The sequence below is a fragment of the Grus americana genome, chromosome 3 (genome assembly GCF_028858705.1).
Source record: "Grus americana isolate bGruAme1 chromosome 3, bGruAme1.mat, whole genome shotgun sequence".
NCBI lineage: Eukaryota > Metazoa > Chordata > Aves > Gruiformes > Gruidae > Grus > Grus americana.
The window spans coordinates 40,703,254-40,722,182 of record NC_072854.1 but is presented as its reverse complement, the minus strand read 5'-3'; the positions used below and the strand labels follow the sequence as shown (position 1 = coordinate 40,722,182).

At 44.5% G+C, this 18,929-nt stretch overlaps 3 protein-coding genes across 3 annotated transcripts in view; 2 read left to right on the top strand and 1 right to left on the bottom strand.

Moving 5' to 3' along the window:
* Positions 1–6,267: 6,267 nt before the first annotated feature.
* Positions 6,268–8,665, bottom strand: PNRC1 (proline rich nuclear receptor coactivator 1). The gene is made up of 2 exons (XM_054818911.1): positions 8,025–8,665; positions 6,268–7,289 (listed from the first exon to the last, which is right to left on the bottom strand). The coding sequence occupies exons 1-2, from the start codon at positions 8,451–8,453 to the stop codon at positions 6,849–6,851; spliced, it is 870 nt and encodes a 289-aa protein (XP_054674886.1). The 5' UTR covers positions 8,454–8,665; the 3' UTR covers positions 6,268–6,848.
* Positions 8,561–10,543, top strand: BORCS6 (BLOC-1 related complex subunit 6). The gene is given in 2 exon segments (XM_054818910.1): positions 8,561–8,629; positions 8,631–10,543. Coding segments are annotated over 2 exon segments (1,140 nt in total). The 3' UTR covers positions 9,702–10,543.
* Positions 10,544–14,215: 3,672 nt separating this feature from the next.
* RNGTT (RNA guanylyltransferase and 5'-phosphatase) overlaps positions 14,216–18,929 on the top strand; it is a 207,558-nt gene continuing 202,844 nt past the window's right edge. The window contains exon 1 of the mRNA XM_054818906.1: positions 14,216–17,300. The gene's annotated coding sequence lies outside the window, so the exon portion shown is untranslated. The remainder of the gene's footprint in view (positions 17,301–18,929) is intronic.

Genomic DNA, 18,929 nt, shown 5'->3' with positions numbered 1-18,929 from the left:
GCTGCTCCCACAGGTGGGAGGCTGAGTAGTTTTGGACACATGCAGCAAGCAGGCTGTATTTGGGACAGGCTCTCAAACAGTAGACCCGGGCTGGCAAAATAGATAAAAAGCCTTGGTTCGTTAATCTTGGAGCTGCAAGCTGCATTTTTATCTTCCTGGCACGTCCTCCTGCCAGCAACCAGTCCAGGTCAGATCTCTCAGACTTCCTGATATCTGAGGAAACAATCCTTAAAGTCTAATTGTTTGGGTTTTTTGAGTTGTGTTTGGCAGATGAATTCCATGGTATCTGTGTGGACCAGCTCATCAGAGTCGTTTCTAGTCTTCCAGAATATCAAGTGGGGTATGTGCTACATGTTTGCAGGGTTAGTTCATACCATGTTGACAGAGAAATCTCAGGGGAACTATTGCATCTTGTAAAAATCTAGCTGTCCTTTAGAAAAAAATATATTCTCTCTTGGAGGAGATGTACTCTGAACACAGCAGATAAATGTGGCGTACCCAAATTGATTTTTCAGGTGAAAATAATTACATGTATGAACACTTCTGGGGAAGTGAGGGAAACTGAGAATGATGAAATGCATTTAGGGGGAAATACAAGAAAAGAGAAGCTCACAGCTGGAGTGAAGAGTAAAGAAAAGAGATAGTCGGGGAAGGGCATGGGAAGGCTCAAGGTATTAAGAAAGACTGGCTGGTGGTAGAGAGAGATTGGGTCACTCATAAACTTCCCCTTCTGTCCTCCCGTACGAAGATCTTCTCTCTTGGGAAAGACTGGGCCTCTTTCTGTCTTCCAGAATCTAATGAGAGCCTAAAGATAACGCAAATGTAAACTGAAGAAACTATGAGGATACCGTGCACGCCCATGGGCCTCTCAGCCAGCTGCTGGCTGCAGCATGTTTGCACAGTGGTGGAGAGCAGCAGCCAAGAAACAGAAACTTTTGACTTACCATCAGCCTTCCCACTGCTGGCTGTGGGCAAAGGACAGAGAGGATGAGCTGAAAATGACAGTAGCATGTATAGATTATATATTGTATCAAAGGGTCAAAATCAGGTGTGGAGAAAAGTATAATACTCATCTTTCATGTGTAAATTACTAAAGATAGTGTAATAAAACTGTACACAACACAAAACCTAAACGCAGCCCGATTTATCTCACCAGCCCTATCAACGACTACAAATGCCAAACATCTCAAAGCAGAACATTATATTGATGGCATTTTACATACTACACAGTGGGATGAGGGAGACTTGCAGATCACACAGCAACTGCACGTACTAGCAAAGGAAAAACCCGGCTGGAGCTCCAGAAACTCTGGTTCTCTTCCTGGGTGAGCAAACAGCCTGCCGAGCGATTTTCAGCAAGCTAGTTCACTTCTGTTTGCCTCTTCTTTCCAGCTGTAAAACATGAAGGCTGCTATCATGCACGTACTTGCTTTATCTGACCACTTCCATAAAAACCTATGGAAACCTGAGAGCAGTAAGCACTTGTACAGCGTTTTGTGATGCCTAAAGCAGTGCTAGCCATTAAGAATGCTCTGCAAGGTGCAATTTCTAGCAATGAATAATCGGTGCTGATCAAAGTCAGTTACAAGATTTGCCAGCTCATATTGTCTTTCCCCAGATGGTCCCAGTGAAGAATTGGTAGCAAATCACATTTCATCTAGGCATTAGAATTCCCTAAATTTGCAGCAACATCAGATACTTTGGGAGATAATTTTTTCTTGCAGTATCTTTCCTTCCCACATAATTCAATGGCAACATCTATGCTGCTTATCTCTTAGTTGACCTTGTTTTTCAGTTTTTTTTTTCTACCTGTCTCATCAATTATTTTTTCCTTACCACTCCTAGTACAGGACACAAAAATGTATCAGCACTTTCTTCAGTGCTTGCATACAAAGAATGTCTAAAATTTGGACAAGATCTGTCAATTTACTACTCCATTAATTCCTACAATGACCTATTGATATTCTAAATATGACAACATGCAATGTCTGAATATTCTGATGCTAGGAATGCAACTTACAAGCGCTTCATGAGATATATTTATATATAAGCAAATTACTGATCTCAAGCTATATATTAAGTAAGGGCACATCTTATTCTTTCTCATGCAGCTACATCACCAGGCAGTAAAACCCACAAGATTCAGGTGATAAGAGGAAACAAGAGAAAAGCCTGACTCTAGATACTAAGCCCTTTATTGAATGTAGCTCTAGGTCTTGTTTCAGGCAATAAAAAACAGAGTAAATCGTACTTTGATGGCCGTTGCCTTCACCACTTACAAGGACATTTGCAAATGAAGGTTCATAGACCTACCTGATGAAAGCCCACTGCTTCATTAAAGGAGCAAATGACATCTTTCATAAAAATAGCACCTCCTCAAAACTTCATGCTTCATGACCTTAAGAATGGCAAAATGGCAATGATGATTACACCACTTCTTGAAATACATACAATGAAAGACTTAGCAAAGTCCTATGAATACAAGAAAAGCCCTTGATCCCCAAATACTTCCTCTTTCAGGTATAAATGACAGATCACACTGGTTCACTCACCAGTGGCAACCTACATGGTAAGTACACAGAACCGGTGTAATTCTCAAACTGAAGAGAAGGGTTTATGAACCACCGGGGCTGAACGACCGCATTTGCCCCACACAAGCCTGAATGTGTGTAACTCGTAGTAACGTCACTGGACTAATGTGAAACAAAAGTACCGATGTGGCGCTTCCAACAGTCTGGGCTTTGCAAAATCAAAAGGCTGATTTTCTGGGAGTTGAATAAATGAGATAAATGCCGACTTGAACACAGGGGAAGTACCTCTGCTAGGACGTGTTCGCTGTGCAAATTAATTCCTGAGGATTTTTTTTTAAATTCCACTGAATTCTTGACCTTCCTGTCTTAGCTCTGATACTATTCTTCTACACTCTCAATGCAAAACAAAAAGTTCACAGCCTCCACATTGCTGATAACATTCTGTTGCTCAACTTCAGTAGTTAGGTCCTTTTACTGGATAATGTATTTCTCCTTAATTGATGGATGTTCTCTTCATTAATCTTTTCTATTGAATCAGCAACTAAACATTTCCTGCTATCAAAAGTATTTAACTGGTTCTTGTTCAACAAGGTGGCATCAATTTTTCACAGTAAATGTTAATATTTTACAACCTTTATCTCATACTTGCTCACCACCCAGCCTCTTTAGGGCAGGGACCAGCTTATGCATAACATCAAACCTTCTTAGAAATTGCAGCAGAAAATAATTCCCCTTAAATAGTTTAATCAGGCAGGCATGTATTAGGAAAAAAAAAATGCATTGTGAAATCAAAATTCAAAGAGTACAAGGACTTGTATAAGAAAATAAGGAATGTGTTTAGCTGCATGGTGGAAGTGTCAAGACTTTCTATGCAGAAATAAAAAACTTATTTCCAAAATTACAATGAAAACCAATCTATAATCTTCAGGCTTCATATAATCTATATGCTTCATATTTGATCCCAAAACTGGGTAAAGCAGAAAAAAGTCCTGAAGTGTGGTAGGTATCAAATGCTTTATAGTGCAAAAGCTTAAAAAATACCCTCTGAAAATAATTACAATAACTGCTTAAAATGACACTACTTGGATAAAATATTAATCAGCTGAAATAAAATTCAATTTATGGAAAAAGTGACAGCCTCATGTACAGACTACTTAACAATTTAGCAGCGTCTCTGAAGAGATGCTGGTGTAATGGAGTTCAGACACACATGGGATTTCTAGCTCCTGTTGCATTAGGAGACAGGAGCATTTTAGCTTTAGTAGAGCACCAAGCCAGCCGTTATTAATGAAGCTGTCTAATGGTTTGAGACTTAGCCATGCATGAAAACCCAACAACAGATACTTCTGCACCCCACGAAAGCTAATTTTTCAGGACCATCACTGCATAACATTTAACCGTTTAAAAGTAAGCTGGTAGTTAATTCACACAGTTGATTCCCCTGCAGTTCTGCACAGCACTGCAGTGAAGATTTTAAACAGAAAAGATTTTATCTAACCAAAATGCAGTACGTTCAGCTTCCTTATTCTGACTGAACTCAGGAATTAATAAGCAATTTATTTAATTCCTGTACAGCAGACACAGGACCAGCTGCTGCTAACACATCCACTAAGTTTGTTCATTTTCTTCCTTAAAGGCTGTTCCACTTCAAAAGACTTTCTATTGCAAAGACGACCTCCAAAGGTGACACTTATGTTTTTCTTTTGTTTACTGTCTCTAAACTCAAACAACAGGTCGTTCAGGTAGTACGAGGCCTCGCCTTCAGGGAGCTGGGATGAGAAATCTGTTAAAGTGAAGGAAACCTTGAAAGTGAAAATCCCTGGAAGAAAATAACGTAGAAAGATAAAGGAAAAAAATGTGGGAAAGTGACAAATTAAGTGCAGAATGTGGTCCTAAGAGATGACGATGCCCTGATTTTTCCGGCGATCTTGTTGATGTATATACTGCACGTAGGCCTAGTTTTATAATCCAGTCTGTTGGCCAGGAAGGGACTCAACCCAAAGATCCTAAGAACCATGAAGTCCCCCCATACTTCTGCCAGGTCATAACAAGACCAGCAATGCTGATGCAGAATAAGCTAAATAATAGGTATGTTACGCTGGTTAATTTTAATAGGATCAGAGTTAGCATTCAAACTACGTAATTTGATGTCAGTTCCAAGGGGCAGGGAAGAAAAGAGGCTGATGGAAAGACAGATAATTATCAGGAGAAAAAAAAGATACCTCCTTTTAAATAATGCCAGCCTACACTGTTGATGGAAACTAGCTCTTGTCAAGCTAATTATTGAGATTCAAGACAATCACAAGTTCAGCTGACAAAATTAATCATTGCCTGAAGCTACGGGGAATTGCTAAAGGCATTTTCCTTTGCTCTTGATGACATTCAGGCAAAAGAAAAAAGCAAAAAAAAAAAAAAGTACAACAGCATTTACAAATAGAGTAAACTGGGACTGGGACTTATGGTCTGCTTGAGTCATCCTTAGTGAGATTCTACTAAAATTTTTCTTTGCCCTGTTTATTAAAAAATTAAAATAGGGATTTTGTTCATTTTTAGAAGACAAGCTAGGATTTAGAGTATTTAGATTAGACAGCAAACTGGGCTGTTGAAGCCGTATGTTTATCTCAAGCACGTACCATCATTCATCAGGCAACACAGGTCTATTTTGCAAGACAGTGAACCTGGAAGTCTTTGGGGCAGGCCAAAAATTTTGTATGAACTCTTTAGAGCATATATAAATAGCCTAATAGCAGTACAATGAAAAATTTTGCAACTATGTAATTAGTTTCTATAAACAAAGCAAAGAAATTCTCCCTTCATTCTCGGCCAATCTCATTTTGGGGCTCTGTTAAAGGCGCACAGAACACAGTGATGCTATACATCGGAAGCAGCAGCACACGTGGCATGAACCCAGCTAACACTGCTTGCTCCACATCTCTGAGACCACTCATCATGCTCAGGAGCCACCCCAGTTGGGCCCCTGCTGCCAGCAGTTTCTTCCTACACATCCTTCCCAGTACACTAGTGCCCAGAGAGTACTTTTTTTCCCCAGTGGATGTGAAAACTTAAAAATGCCTTTCTGTCTTAAGTAAATCTCACATATTTCCTGCTTTATTAATCTTGTATTTAAATAACTGCAAATCTGTTACCCCAACATGCCTGTCAAACTAAGCTACGGTACAATTCCTTAAGAATTTTAGGCCAGAGGAACACAATTTCCAGCATACCTATCAGCAAGAGACAAAGCTGGTCAAAAACATCAAGTTTAACTTGCCCCATCCGCTACCTTTGTGTCATTGCTACTTTGCAGTATCAACTTGTTTAATAACCACTATGAAAATAGTTAAGCATTGCAGCAGGAATTTGAATGTGTAATTGTCCAACTTTCTTGAAATCTGAATTTTCAAGAAGCAAAAGGATAAGGACCCTAAAATGACATATCACAAAGGAAAGATTTTTTTTTAAAACACAAGGAATTCTTCATGAGCTATCAAGTATCTTAATTGTTTGGACAGCTAAAGGCTGAGAACAAAAATATTGCTACTGATGCACTGGAAGGCAATCAAGTATTTTAAGTTTACATACTTGAATTAAGAGACACACGCACACAGAAAAAACCCAGAGACATGCTTAAGGGGAGGCCAAATTATTTTATTTAATTTTTTAGTGACCAATTGGATTTTTGGCAGAAAGCTCTGCTCTTTTCTTCTTTTTTTTTCTTTTTTCTTTTTTGTTAAAGAAATCAGCAGTGCTCAAATTGATGGGTTGGAATTTTACTCAAATTCCAGTTAATTTTAAAAACAAACAGATGAACAGGAATTCCAGATATTGTTTCCAGAGCAGAGAGCAAAACTTCACATTTGTATGAAAATTCCATGTTTATACTCCATTGGGACACAGAATGTAGAACTATTGTCAGTAGTGCATGAGTAAAACATTCACATTTGATCTGGAACCTTAAAATCAGAAAGCTGTACTCTCCTTCCAAAATTTTCATTACCTTGTGCAAATTAAGTCAAGTCTTCATGTGTCAAGCACACACTTAAAATTGTCCATATTTTATATACAAGACATCTACCGTTGAGGCAGTGCAAAATACATCCTTTCATAACAAAACTAAAATGTACCTCTCAAAGTATGAACAAGAATATACACATAATACATGATGTACATTATTTACACAACCATAAAAAATATAATACAAGGATTTTTTAATGTGATTATAAGACTTGACAGTCTTTTGCAATTTTTGTTGCAACAAGGCATGTTTAAGTTTCCTGGATGGAGTTTTCTTTGCCAATTACTCACTGGAGTTGGAAACTACGCTTGAACTTTTAGGAGAGTTTTCAAATGGACTGCCATCAACTCCCTGTTTTGGTCAGACGGTTCAGCTGTGCCACCCACCCAGTGGCTGGGAGGCTTTGGAAGGACACTAGGAGATGGTGGGTCACTAAATTTTGCCCCAGCATAATTTTCTTTTTGGCTCACTTCAGTTAGGCTGATAGGTTTCTTGGACCTGGCGTTTCTGAAGTTCTCTGTGTTTTTAAGTGGCTTTTTCTCCTGCTTCTGAATTATTTCTGGCGATACAGAATCTTGCCAGAAGTTCTCTATCTTTTTTGCCGAGGTGATCTTTGTCAGCGGCACGTTACATTTACTCTTCTGCCTGTTAATCTTTGGTTGTTCACACAGATGTAAACTGTGAACGGGCTGGCTGTAGGGGATGGCAGCCTTCTCAGTCTTTCCCATCTTGTTCTTTAAGAACTGTGGAGACAAAGAATTCACGTCAACACATGACCCCTTTTCCTCAAGCGGTGCCTCCGGCAGCATACAGGCACAGTACTGCCACCGGGACAAACGTATCGCCGCACCGGCCCTGCGCCGGGCTCCCAAAGCGCTGCAACGGAGACGCGGAGCCTAGTGCCCCGGGGGGTCGCCTCACCCAGCAGGTCTAACGGCCGGGCGGGTAACGAGCCGCCCGCCGCTCCCCTCCTAGGTATCACACATCTACAACTCCTCCGTCAGCACGTAGGCGTCCGCCAGCAGCGCCCGCCAGCCGCAGGGTGGGCAGCAGAGCCCTCTCGGTCGGCGGGGCCTCGCTAGCTCTCCAGCCGCCCTCCCGTAGCCGCCATGGGGCGCTGCAACCCCCGCACGTCCCGCCTGCGCGCGCAGGGACAGCTGGCGAGCTGCCATCAGGCTAAATCCGGCTGTTGCTGGGCGCAGCGACGGCCGCTGATTGGTGGCACCGAGCAGCCAATCGCCGCCCGCGATTTCTCTGCGTGTGTGTGTGTGTCTCTCTCCCTCCTCTGCCCCCCCGCCCGCCCCGTCCGAGCGGCGTAACGGAAACTCTCCCCCCCCGCCCGTCCACACGCACACAGGGGGCGAGGGGAGGGGGCGAGTTGCTCGCTACCCCCCTCCGGCGGCCTCGCGGCTTCCAGAATGCCGGGGGTGGGGGTGTGTGGAAAGAAGTGAGCAGAAGTAGGGGAGCCCCGTCTTTACCTCCTTCCTGAGGGGTTTGCTGGGCGCGGGTCTCGAGGGGGCGGGCGCGGGGGGCTCCTCCGGAGAAGCCGTTACCAGGCCGGGGGTGGCTGAGACCGTTGGCGCAGGGTTAGCGCGAAGTTCGCCCGGGCCGTGCGTTCCCAACGGGGTCCTTCTCCCCAAGCCGGCGCGATGCTGTTGGTACTGTTGGTAGCGGCTGGGCAGGAGCCCCGCGGGGCTGGGCCGGATCTTTCCCTTCCTCCGCCGGACTCTCTTCAGCGCGGGCCGCGCGCTGCCCCCCGGGCCCGCCAGGCAGCAGCTAGGCTGGTTCTCGCAGTTGCTGTCCCCTCGCCTGAGGCGCTGGAGGAGAGTGGAGGGCAGCCGCCTGGGGTCTTCGGTGCCTGCCGAGATCCGAGCCAAGAAGGGCGGCGGCGCCGTGGTGGTGACCATGGTGGGACGTAGGTACCCAGAGCTGTACCGGGAAGAGGGATCGAGCCCAGGTGGGGATGAGCGGGTCGGGTCGCTGGGGAGTGTCTGCCCGGGCTTTGTGGGCTGAGATGGTAGCACAATCGGATCCACTGCTAGGAGAACATGGCGGGGGAGTGAGAGGAGCAGCCAGCAGCGCCCCTGTGTTGTTACCGGAGCGGGGCACACCCCCTTCCGCCCCCGCGCCAATCGCCGTGCGAGGATGGCGCGAGCGGCACGCCTCTCCACCGCGCTCCGCCAATCTCGATGAAACGGCAGCCTCCCTGGCCCCGCCTCTGCCAATCAGAAGCGACACAAACACTTGCGGCCACGCCCGCTTCCGCAGGCCGCCCAATCCGGGCAGACACAAACAGCGGGCACGCCCCAGTCTCCGAGTCACGGGCCCGCAGTGCGAAGCGAACGGACGGGGCGGGCGGTTCTCCTTGCGAGAGCCGCTGGCCAATCGGGAGGCACACAAACAGCCGAGGCCACGCCCCCGAACGCCGCGCAGCCAATCGAAGGGGACGTAAACAGGTGGCGGCGCGCCCCCTGGTGGGCGTTGGCGCGCCGGCGGGCAGGCACGCGTCGCCCGCCATGGAGGTACCGGCGCTGCGGCCCGCGGCGGCCGCCGGACTCCCGGCCGCGGCGGCGGAGGGACCCGTCCGTGAGGCGGCGGGGCGGAGGCGAGACGAGCGGAGCCTGGAGGCGCTGAGCCTGGCAGACGGCGGCGGGACGGCAGCGGGGCGGCAGCTGTCGGAGGGGCGGCGGGCGACGCTGGCGAGCGCCCTGGAGCTGGAGGGGACGGTGCTGCGCGAGGGGCGCCTCACCCAGTTCGTGGCGAACAACCTGGAGCGGCGGATCCGGCTGAGCGGCGCCCCGCGGGGCGAGCCGCCGACGGCGGGGGGCGGCGGCTCTATCCCCGCCATCGACCCCGGGGCGCTGCAGGACGTGGTGGCCCTGGCCGGGCAAGTGGCAGCTCAGGTGGACGAGCTGCTGCGTAACGTGCACTGCGGCCTGCAGGCCCTGACGGCGCTCAGCGTCGGCTGCATCCAGACCTACCGCGACGGGGTGGAGAGCCTGGGCGAGGCGGCCGACCTCAGCATCCGCGCCATGTACGCGCTGGTGGCGCGCTGCGAGGAGCTGGACCGCGCCATGCAGCCCGTGCCCGCCCTGGCCAAGCGCATCCGCGACATGAAGGGCACCCTGGAGCGGCTGGAGGGGCTCTGCAAGTAGCGCCGCCCTGGCGGGGGTCACCGCCCCGCCGCTGTTCCCGCTGCCACCGGGATGCCGAGCGAGGAGCCGCCGGGGATGGAAAAGCGGGGCCCCGCCGCCCTTGCCGTGGCAGCAGCCCGCCCGCTGGGCCTTCCCCGGGCGCTGGAGGGGGCTTGGCCGCTCTGACAAGCCCCGGCCCGGCGGCAGCCCGCCCTGTCAGGCTTCCCGCCGGGCCGCCTCGGGCTGCTGCTCTCCCTCTCCGGTAGCCCCACCGTCGGTCCCGCACACGGCATCTTCAGCTGTACATCCTTCCTCTCCGTGCCCCTGTACGTGACCAGCCGACGTCTGCGGCCGGTTTGCTGGTATTAATCTGGAGGAAGTGAAATTTTTTGCAACCGATGAAGGAAAAGGTCCCAGTTGAAATCGCGGGGTAAATGGCAGGCGGTGCTCTTTAGCTTCAGCTCCATTAAAGAATTTGGATTCCACATGCCTTATGCTTTCTATTTATTGAGGGCTAGGAAAAACTAACCAATCTTAATTAAAAGCAGCTGTTAATAGATTTTTTTTTAAACCAAATTTGAAATTGTTGTGAATACTTGCTTGATGCTCACAGGCATACATGCTTATTTGTAGTTGACTTAGTGCCTGATGAGTAATTCTCACTACTGCCGTTAAGCAAATAAACATGCAGAACACTGCTATCTCTTACAGGACACAGTTGTAAGAGAAGATAAGTGAAAATTTAATATATTTAGCAAAGACACTTGCTTTCTGAGAAGAATATAAAATCTGTGAAATATAATTGAGATTCAGATAAGAACAAATCTATATGCAAAGTTCTCAATAAAAGCCTTCAGATAAAATATGCTTTGCCTCTATTAGTCTCTACAGTTTTCACAGTGTAGAAGTTTAAGTGGCATTACTGTGAAATGATCCTGTGATTTTATGTTTGCTTTTTTTCAGTTGCGAAAATATTTAGATGAGGAACATGAATATGTGATGACATTACATGGGTGTAAACTGACATAAAGTGGGTACTTTGGGAGAATTTATTTGTGTAACTTGAAGCTTTTGTATATGCATCACTGTATGCAGACATGATTTTGCTGTATCAGTATTTCCTCTAAGGCCCGAGAGTAGCTGAATTCTCTGCTCACTGTGGTTCCTGTGCAACTAGCCTCTTAGATGATGCTCTTAGCAATCTGTCAGAAATGTCCTTGTAACAAGATTTCAGTAGAGAAATGATCACTGTGATCTCACATATGTGTAATGGTGCTTTCAGTGACCAGTGGCTCCTAAAAACCCTGGAGCAAAGGTAGCCAGAAATACTGTCCAAGTCCTGAAACTTTTGGCTGAAGAGCAGATAGGTTTATGATGGGTGCAGCTGCTACCCCACCATCATCTCATTAAAAACACCGAGTGAGGGGCAGACGCTCTGATGCACTGTGCTTCTGCATGCAGACAATACTGAATCGTAACAAAATAATTTGGTTTTATGCCACTGGTTTGCATAATACCAGTCTGTGGCCTATTTTGGGGTTCTCACCACGGCCGTGTCTTTCCCTCAGCACAGGGATGTATTTCACGTGTGGCCTTCCAGCCCTAGCAGTGGGAGAACACAGGCAATGGGCTGTGCCAAAGTCGAGCTCTTTGTGATCACAGCTTTCGTGGGACTGTCTTCTGGGGAACAGCTGTGGCTCCAGAAAGGGGCCAGGGGTCTAACAGCAGTTAGCAGAGAGAAAAAGGAGAACTTCACTGCCCCTGCCCGTGCGCCTAGAAGACACTAAAGATTTCGTAACAGCAACAGCTGTATTCTTAATAGTTTTGGGGTGTTATTCTTGGGAATAACTTGTCTATCATGGAGATGCAGTAGTTTTGCTACGTACGTTTTGTATATGTCAGGAGTGAAAACCAAAGCTTGATCTTGCTTAACTTGTGAGTATTGTTGAAATGTACAGGAAAGACCTGCAAGCTTCTTTGTACAGCCATTTATGTACAGCTACAGTTTATTCATGCAGGCTAAGGTGAAGCCTTTAAAGCATACACATTTCGGTACGGTTTTCGATAGCATTTCATTTGCAGTCACCTACGTTCAATGCTCATTCCCTGCTAAAATTGTCAAGTCTGTAGAATAAAAGGATTACTTTTATGTTTTTAATTGTTAGTGATTAGTTGTTGTGAAGTGTTTCACTTCTTAATTATTGCATTTCTTATTTGGTAAAATAATTTGAAAGCTAATTTAAACTCTGCTCCTGTATCTGCACAGAGACCCATTAATGTGATTGCAGAGCCGGTTTCAGTCTAGGTCCTCAGGCAGTAATTTCTGACAGTGATGTCATTTATGTGATGAAAAAGGGATGACTAGTGAATTACAAGCATGAAGGAAGCGGTAATTACACTGTTTGGGTTTGTTGTTTTAGTATCTGTCTGAAAGCTTGAGCTTGTTTGAAGGGCAGACTTCACTGAGCTTGCTGAAGTGGCTCCCCTTCCCAGGTGTCTGCTGTGTATGTTCACCATCCCTGGGGCAGGCGTGGCTGAAACGATGCCAGCCTGTTCTGTCCCACCACAGTTGATATCGATACATTATCTCATAGCTGCTGTGGTTTCCAGCTACCCCCTGTCCATACTGGCCTCCATTGCTGCAGGAATGGTGACACTTGCCCGTGTCTGTCAGCGCAGCTCTGGTGCCAGTCCTGCCCTTGAAGTCCCACGTGAACTGGCTCGTGAGCTACATGCAGCTCGGTAGCCACCGGTGAACCTGGTCCTTCTGTGCCAGAGACTTCTGTACTGCCTTTTTGATCCCAGTCCAGGCTTTCTTGTGCATATTCTATGTTAATTCTGGCACTTTCCAACTTTTGGATGTTGAGCGTGAAAGCCTTCAGGTTCTTTTACCCTTTTTTTGCTTAACTGGTCAGTGAGCACAATAAAACCACTTTCGGATTTTCTAAGACCTTCAAATGGGTTTGCATATATTTTCTTGCTTAGTCACTCAGCTTTACAATTGGTCTTGTTTTCCTTTCCTCATCAGTTGCCAAGTGAACTTTCATTGTAATCAGACAGGCAAGGTCAAAGAAAACTAATAAAATAAAATGACGTACAGAGCACTAAGCAAAGCCAGATACAGAATGAGCTGTGTGCCAGGAATGACTTCTCTGCTCTGATAACCGCCAGTGACTCTCTTTGGAATTAGGTTACTCTGTTAGGAATTAGGTTAGTTTGATTTTTTTTTTTTTCTTCAGGACAAGTGTCAGATGTGACTATGGAAATCCTTTTTCTGATGAAGGTGTGGTTGGTTCTGCTTCATTCAGGGCTTTTTCTTCCTTCCTTCCTTTGTGAGGCTTTATACTTCCTGACTCTGAAGTGATTCCATATCCATGCTATTTAGAGGAGCTTTACTAGATAAAACCTTACTACAGCTGATAAAAAACCAGTCACCCAAAGCAGGGATGAACATCACTGACATTTCACCTTTAAGGCTTTTTTTCAGTGTTACTTAACTGCATCCATATTCCGTAAGTAAATATACCAACTTTTTGTGTGTCTTGCTGCCAGCTAGACGCTAAAATACCGAAGTCTTTTGGCTGGAACAGTGAGATTTATGGTGGTACTTATTCCCATGAGTAAGGTCTTGACTGAGTTACCAGCATGAGGAACAGCATGTGAGTTTAATCCAAGAGCATACCTCTGAGCATTAAAGATGTAGCTATTTTGAAATGGTTTCAGATAGCATGGCTGTACTACCAGAAGACAAACCCCTTAATTTTAAAGCTTCAAAATTAGCAGCAGCTTTCCAGAAGATTTAGTAGATCAGCTCTTCTAGCAAACTGCCTTAGCTGAAACTGAAAAGTCTTTAAGATAGAGACCTCTTGCAATAGGTGTCATCCAACCTAAGACAGGTTCTTGCTGTCAGATGCCACACTACCTCATCCTGACCAACACTGGTGTGTACACCTGAAATAAAACCTTTAAAAGATCAGCAGATCAGGTTTACATTGCTGTCACAACCTGCTGCTCTTATTGCTAGGAAATTGCTTTGAGAAAAGGACATTCCTACAAAAATCATAAAGGGTCCAATTACTACATTTTTTGTGAATATTTCCTCCACTTCTGTTCCAACCCTAGCCCCATTTAGGAAACATCCGGGATCCTCCTGCCATGCACGTAAGAGCACACAGGGAAGAGAGAGTGTCATGATGTTTCTCCTTTAGAAAGCTTAACCCAGTTATTGCATCAGATGCAGGAACTGAAACTCGGCTGGGTTTCACATCTGCTGCTCCAGCTTGGTGCCTGGGGAAAGCTTTTGTTGTCATTATTCTCTGCTGTTCAAAGCTCCAGAAGCAGAGCTGTGATCAATGGACTTGGGCCCTGAGCTTCCACCTTAGAAGTTAAGATCCTCTTGCCCTCTGTTACGACAATAGTACCTTACCTGGGAACAGGAAAAATGGTAAAGAAGAAAAATTTCAAACTCCCCTGCAGTTCTATTTCCCTCCTACTATTTGTACACATTAGAAGCAATGCAAAAACCAAGCCAAAACAAAAAAACCCCATAACCCCCCTTCAAAGACTACTAACTGAACCTCCTCCCAAATCTAAGAGGATGCAAATAGGTTGGCAGTTTCATAAATAATAATAGTTATTAGCTATCAAGGCTCTCACAGTAGTGTTGAATTCTGATGAGACTGGGGAGAACCTGAGTTTAAAGAAAATAAAGTATTCCATTTAAATGATAATATTGATGGGGTTGGAGGTGGGGCAGTCCATGCAACACTTCCAACCGGCATCTGTTGTTTGCTAGCAGGGTTGGACTGCCATGTACATTGGTCAGGATGCAGCAACATTCATTAACTGGGAGAGGAGAAAAGCTGAGTTAAAACTACCTTGATTATTTTCCTAGATAACAGCTAGAAAGCGCTGTTAGTTTAATTGGTTACAGAATTTGAGTTAGTTGCTGTGATTAATTACTGTGAAGTATCTTTGTTGAAAGTTGATTTATTTCAAAGAAGGGTAATGATTTCTGTCAATATTTTTATTTTCATGAATGCTAGTTAGAGAGGGAAGAATCCCAGAATTTTCTGTAATGTTGTATTTCTTGTCTCAGTGTGACCAACCGTGGTTTTTCCTTGTTTTCTTGATGGACAATGCTGGAAAAATTCCCAGCATTGAACTTGCAATGTAAAACAAACAGCCGCGCCCAGTCAGTTGTTGGGAAGCGCTTTGTTAAGGACAGCTTCCTTGTCTGGAAGTACATGTAAATTAAGGGGAAAAAAATTCCACAAACTTGCCAGGCAACCATTTCTAATTTTACAGTGATGTAATAATCCGGGGTATCTGGTTTGTCACTGGGATCATTTGACTACACTCAGTAGCAGAAAGTCCAAAAAATCCCAAGTTGAAATCTTCACTTTTTAATAAATGAGCTTGCTTTCTATGGCCTAATATCAGCAGTGATGTTTACCAACCATTTTCACTCTAACGAGATTTTTCTTGTCTGAACTTGAACTGTTGCCATTCAAGGAAATGCTAACCTGAAAATAAACTCCTTTAAAGTCAAAGTATCATTTGACTTTGTTCCTCATTCTGTTTTCACTGCCTATGCAATTTGTTTACTCAGTGGATATTTTTTCTTCAGGCTGGGACTTTCCAGTGACGTGTCCTCAGCTGGAAAGAGAGGGGACTTTCTCACTGCTGAGCAAGTTTGGGATTTTCCATTTTCCAAAACTCTTCCTGCATGCCATTTATAGTTGATGATACGGATCTAGTTTGGTTTTGTTTCCAGCTTTAAAGAAAGAGATGTGCAACTACAAGCCTTTCATCTCTCCTGCTGTGATGTCATCAGCTTGCTTTTGTCTGCTGAGAGCAATTGGAAAGTCAATGACAGTCCCCGTTCCTGTTCCCCATTCCCCATTTTCCACAGCCATCAGTTGTACTGTATTTCTCCCCTGTTCTGGACCTCAGCAGTTCTCAACGTTATTATTTCATCCCACTTATCTTCTGCCTTCAGTTACACGACTTACTACATCAGTGTTGTTATCGTACTACCAAGGCACCGACCTTCTTATTTCACTCAGTTATGTCCTCTTTCAGCTGCCCTTGTTTTTCATTTGTATTCTGACTCAAATTCAAAATGTTTATCTGCAAGTCCTGGCTGCCTACCTGACCTATTCTCTTTTGATGTCACCCACTCCTTTATTCTTTAAAATCTCTTCATAAATTACCTTACGCTTGCTTTCGCTGTGCCATCTTTGCTGCTGTCTTCTGCAAAGCTCCTTGTATCCAGAATACCCACTCTTGGTTTTAAATCAACTCTCAGGAGCAGGCAACTCAGAAATGACATAGTGTCCTGGTTCTGGCATAGACAGTAGATTTCTACTTACTACGCTAAGCAGATGGCATTACAGAAAAATTAAAGATTTGTAACAGAAGAGAGCTAGATCTTACTAGGTGCTGATCTACTTTAATTATATGCCAAAAATTGCAAGTAAAACTGAACAAACTACTTGCAAAATAATATTGATATAACTGTGTGTGCTGTGATGTATCTGGTAAGAGATACTGCTGTTTTCGTAGGCTATTGAGGACAGGGTTATAGAATACCATGTGACATGGAGAGGTGATGCAATATTTATAAAACATGTGCAAGTCCCCAAAGCAAACTATGTTGGTTTTCCTTTTAATTATAGAAATATAAAGTAAATATTGGAGTAAGACTACTGCTAAATGGAATTCTGGTCTCCCTGCCTTCCTTTTGGCATGTACACACACAGGGCTCTCACTGACCTTACTAAAAGCTGTATATATTTCTGTGGAAGTTACAAAACTTAATAGGATGTGTTATATTTATTACTTGCAACAAACCTTGGAAAGGAGCAGTAGTAAAGAAGGATGGGCTTGAATATTAGGAGTACAGGATGTGCCAAACCAGATCCTCCCATTTCTTCACCAAGATTCACGTGTACATACTTTACTACGGCAAATAAATTCCTTTTTTAACAAGATTATTTTTCCCCTACTTTCAGTGATGCATGGTCAATGGACGAATGCAAGTCATAACCAAAGAACTAATTCTGTATGTGTTAAAATGTAATTTTAAAACAAAAAATATTGAGCTGTACTGAGTTGAATAGCTGTAAAAAGGAAAGCTTAAAAGTTGTTAAAATTCAAGTTTTAATAATTGTCAATTAGGCAGTTCTAAATAACTATGTACAATCTTTTTATTAAAATACCTATCAGCAATGACTGCAAAGACTTCAGTCACACCAAATGCCAGGGTCTGTTTCTTACACTTCAACTGAACCGTAAATAAGTGAGGTAACTGATTCGGATGTTCAGTAAAGTAGGAGTCATGGAACATGTTTTCCCTGTGTGTTAATATAAACCAGAAAAATTGTGTAACTTGTTGATGACTACTGGAATTTACATGGCACTCTGGAAATTGTTGGTTGCAGCATTCATTCATCAGCATTTATGATTGTGAAATCACATGCACATAGTCTTTGTCCTTGATTATTTATGAGCTATGCTTCCAGACAGGGATGAACACTTTGCCTCAGAAGTAGTTCCGTTTCACTAACAGACAAAACAAAGACTGGGACAAAACTACATTTATTTCTCTACGAATCTGTAAGTGAGACTTTGATTTAAATATCTTGCGGATAGCCATTTGCATAATACTTTGGAAACAAAAGTTTCCTGGGTTGAACATAGGCAATCAACTTGTCTTTACACAACATACCTTCAGCAGCACGCCTTGCCACTGCTGCCTGCTAGATAGCATATCTTTAACGTTATGTATTACTTCTGTAAAAAGGCAGCTGGATGATGCAAACACAGGGGTGTGATATCAAAGGGTTTCTCTCTTACACCACTTTATTTATTAGGGGTTGTTTTCTTCTGATCCCTTTTAGTTCTTCTTAGTTTCCTCGGGGAATGCCACAACTGAGCCCTTTTTTTCCATTCCCAGCTTTCCTTCTGGTTAGTGGATCGTTTTTCTAGGTTGCACTGCTGTTTTCAGCTACTTCTAGGAAAGGAAATCAGCAAATATACTTCGTGCATACATCGTGTTGGCACAGCCAGTGTGCAAGCAGGCTGAAATGTTGTATTTTGGAGATCTATTCAATAGCAGGCATAGTTGAAAGTGAATTCTCACTGCAGCAGACGAGCATTTTTGTGAGTCACTGCAGAAGTGGCATGCCCCTAGGGCAGTAAAGGATCAGAGATCCCACAGGGAGATCTACAAGCCTGGTTCCAGGTTGCTTCTCCAGAAGCAAGGGAGGAGCACCTCTCCTATGAGGACAGGCTGAGAGAGTTGGGGTTGTTCAGCCTGGAGAAGAGAAGGCTCCAGGGAGATCTTATTGCGGCCTTCCAGTACCTGAAGGGGGTATCAAGAAGGATGGAGGGGGCTGTTTACAAGGGCATGGAGTGATAGGACAAGGAGCACTGATTTTAAACTGAAAAAGGGTAGATTTAGATATTAGGAAGAAGTTCTTCACTATGAGAGTGGTGAGGCATTGGAACAGGTTGCCCAGAGAGGTTGTGGATGCCCCATCCCTGGAAGTGTTCAAGGCCAGGTTGGATGGGGCTTTGGGCAACGTGGTCTAGTGGAGGGTGTCCCTGCCCATGGCAGGGGGGTTGGAACTAGATGATCTGTGAGGTCCCTTCCAACCCAAACCAGTCTATGATTCTATGATTCTATGAAGTAAGAAGAAAGAGTAAATAGGCCAGGTTGCCTGTGTTACCATAGATCTGCCAGAGTGGATCAGCAGGGCTGGCAAGTACTCGCTGCAGCCACTGTCTCCTTCAGTGACAGAAATTACTTTATCTCTGAGGTACTTAATACTGTTGAAACTGGATACACATTTATTTATCGTGCTTTTGGATGCCGTGGTCCATGTAGAAGAAAATAACATTAAACTGATGGGGAATGTAATTGAACTATCCTTTGTAGCCCACACCCCATAAAAAAGAGAAAGCAATTGCTAATTTCTGTATGTGTGGTTTTGCCACCCAAAGGTAAAAAAGCTTCTTTATGGTGATAGTGGGTGTCAGGAACAGATGGAAAAGAGCATAGCTTGATCAGCAAAAATGGTGGATGCAACCATAGTTGGTTGACTGGTTGTCCGAGAGCCATCCTGAGTTTAACTTTGTCTTGGTCTTTTCCACATTGGAAATCTTAAAAGATAGAGCAATAAAATTCCCACATGGTTTTTTGTTGAAGTATGAGTGAAAAGTTTGTTTCACAATATCTGGATT

What these genes read in the sequence shown, in the direction of transcription:
- PNRC1 (XM_054818911.1), bottom strand. Translation starts at nt 8,453, where the DNA reads ATGGTCACCACCACGGCGCCGCCGCCCTTCTTGGCTCGGATCTCGGCA. An exon ending in GCAAACCCCTCAGGAAGGAG is followed by an intron (nt 7,290 to 8,024) that starts GTAAAGACGGGG and finishes TTGTCTCCACAG; the next exon opens with TTCTTAAAGAACAAGATGGG.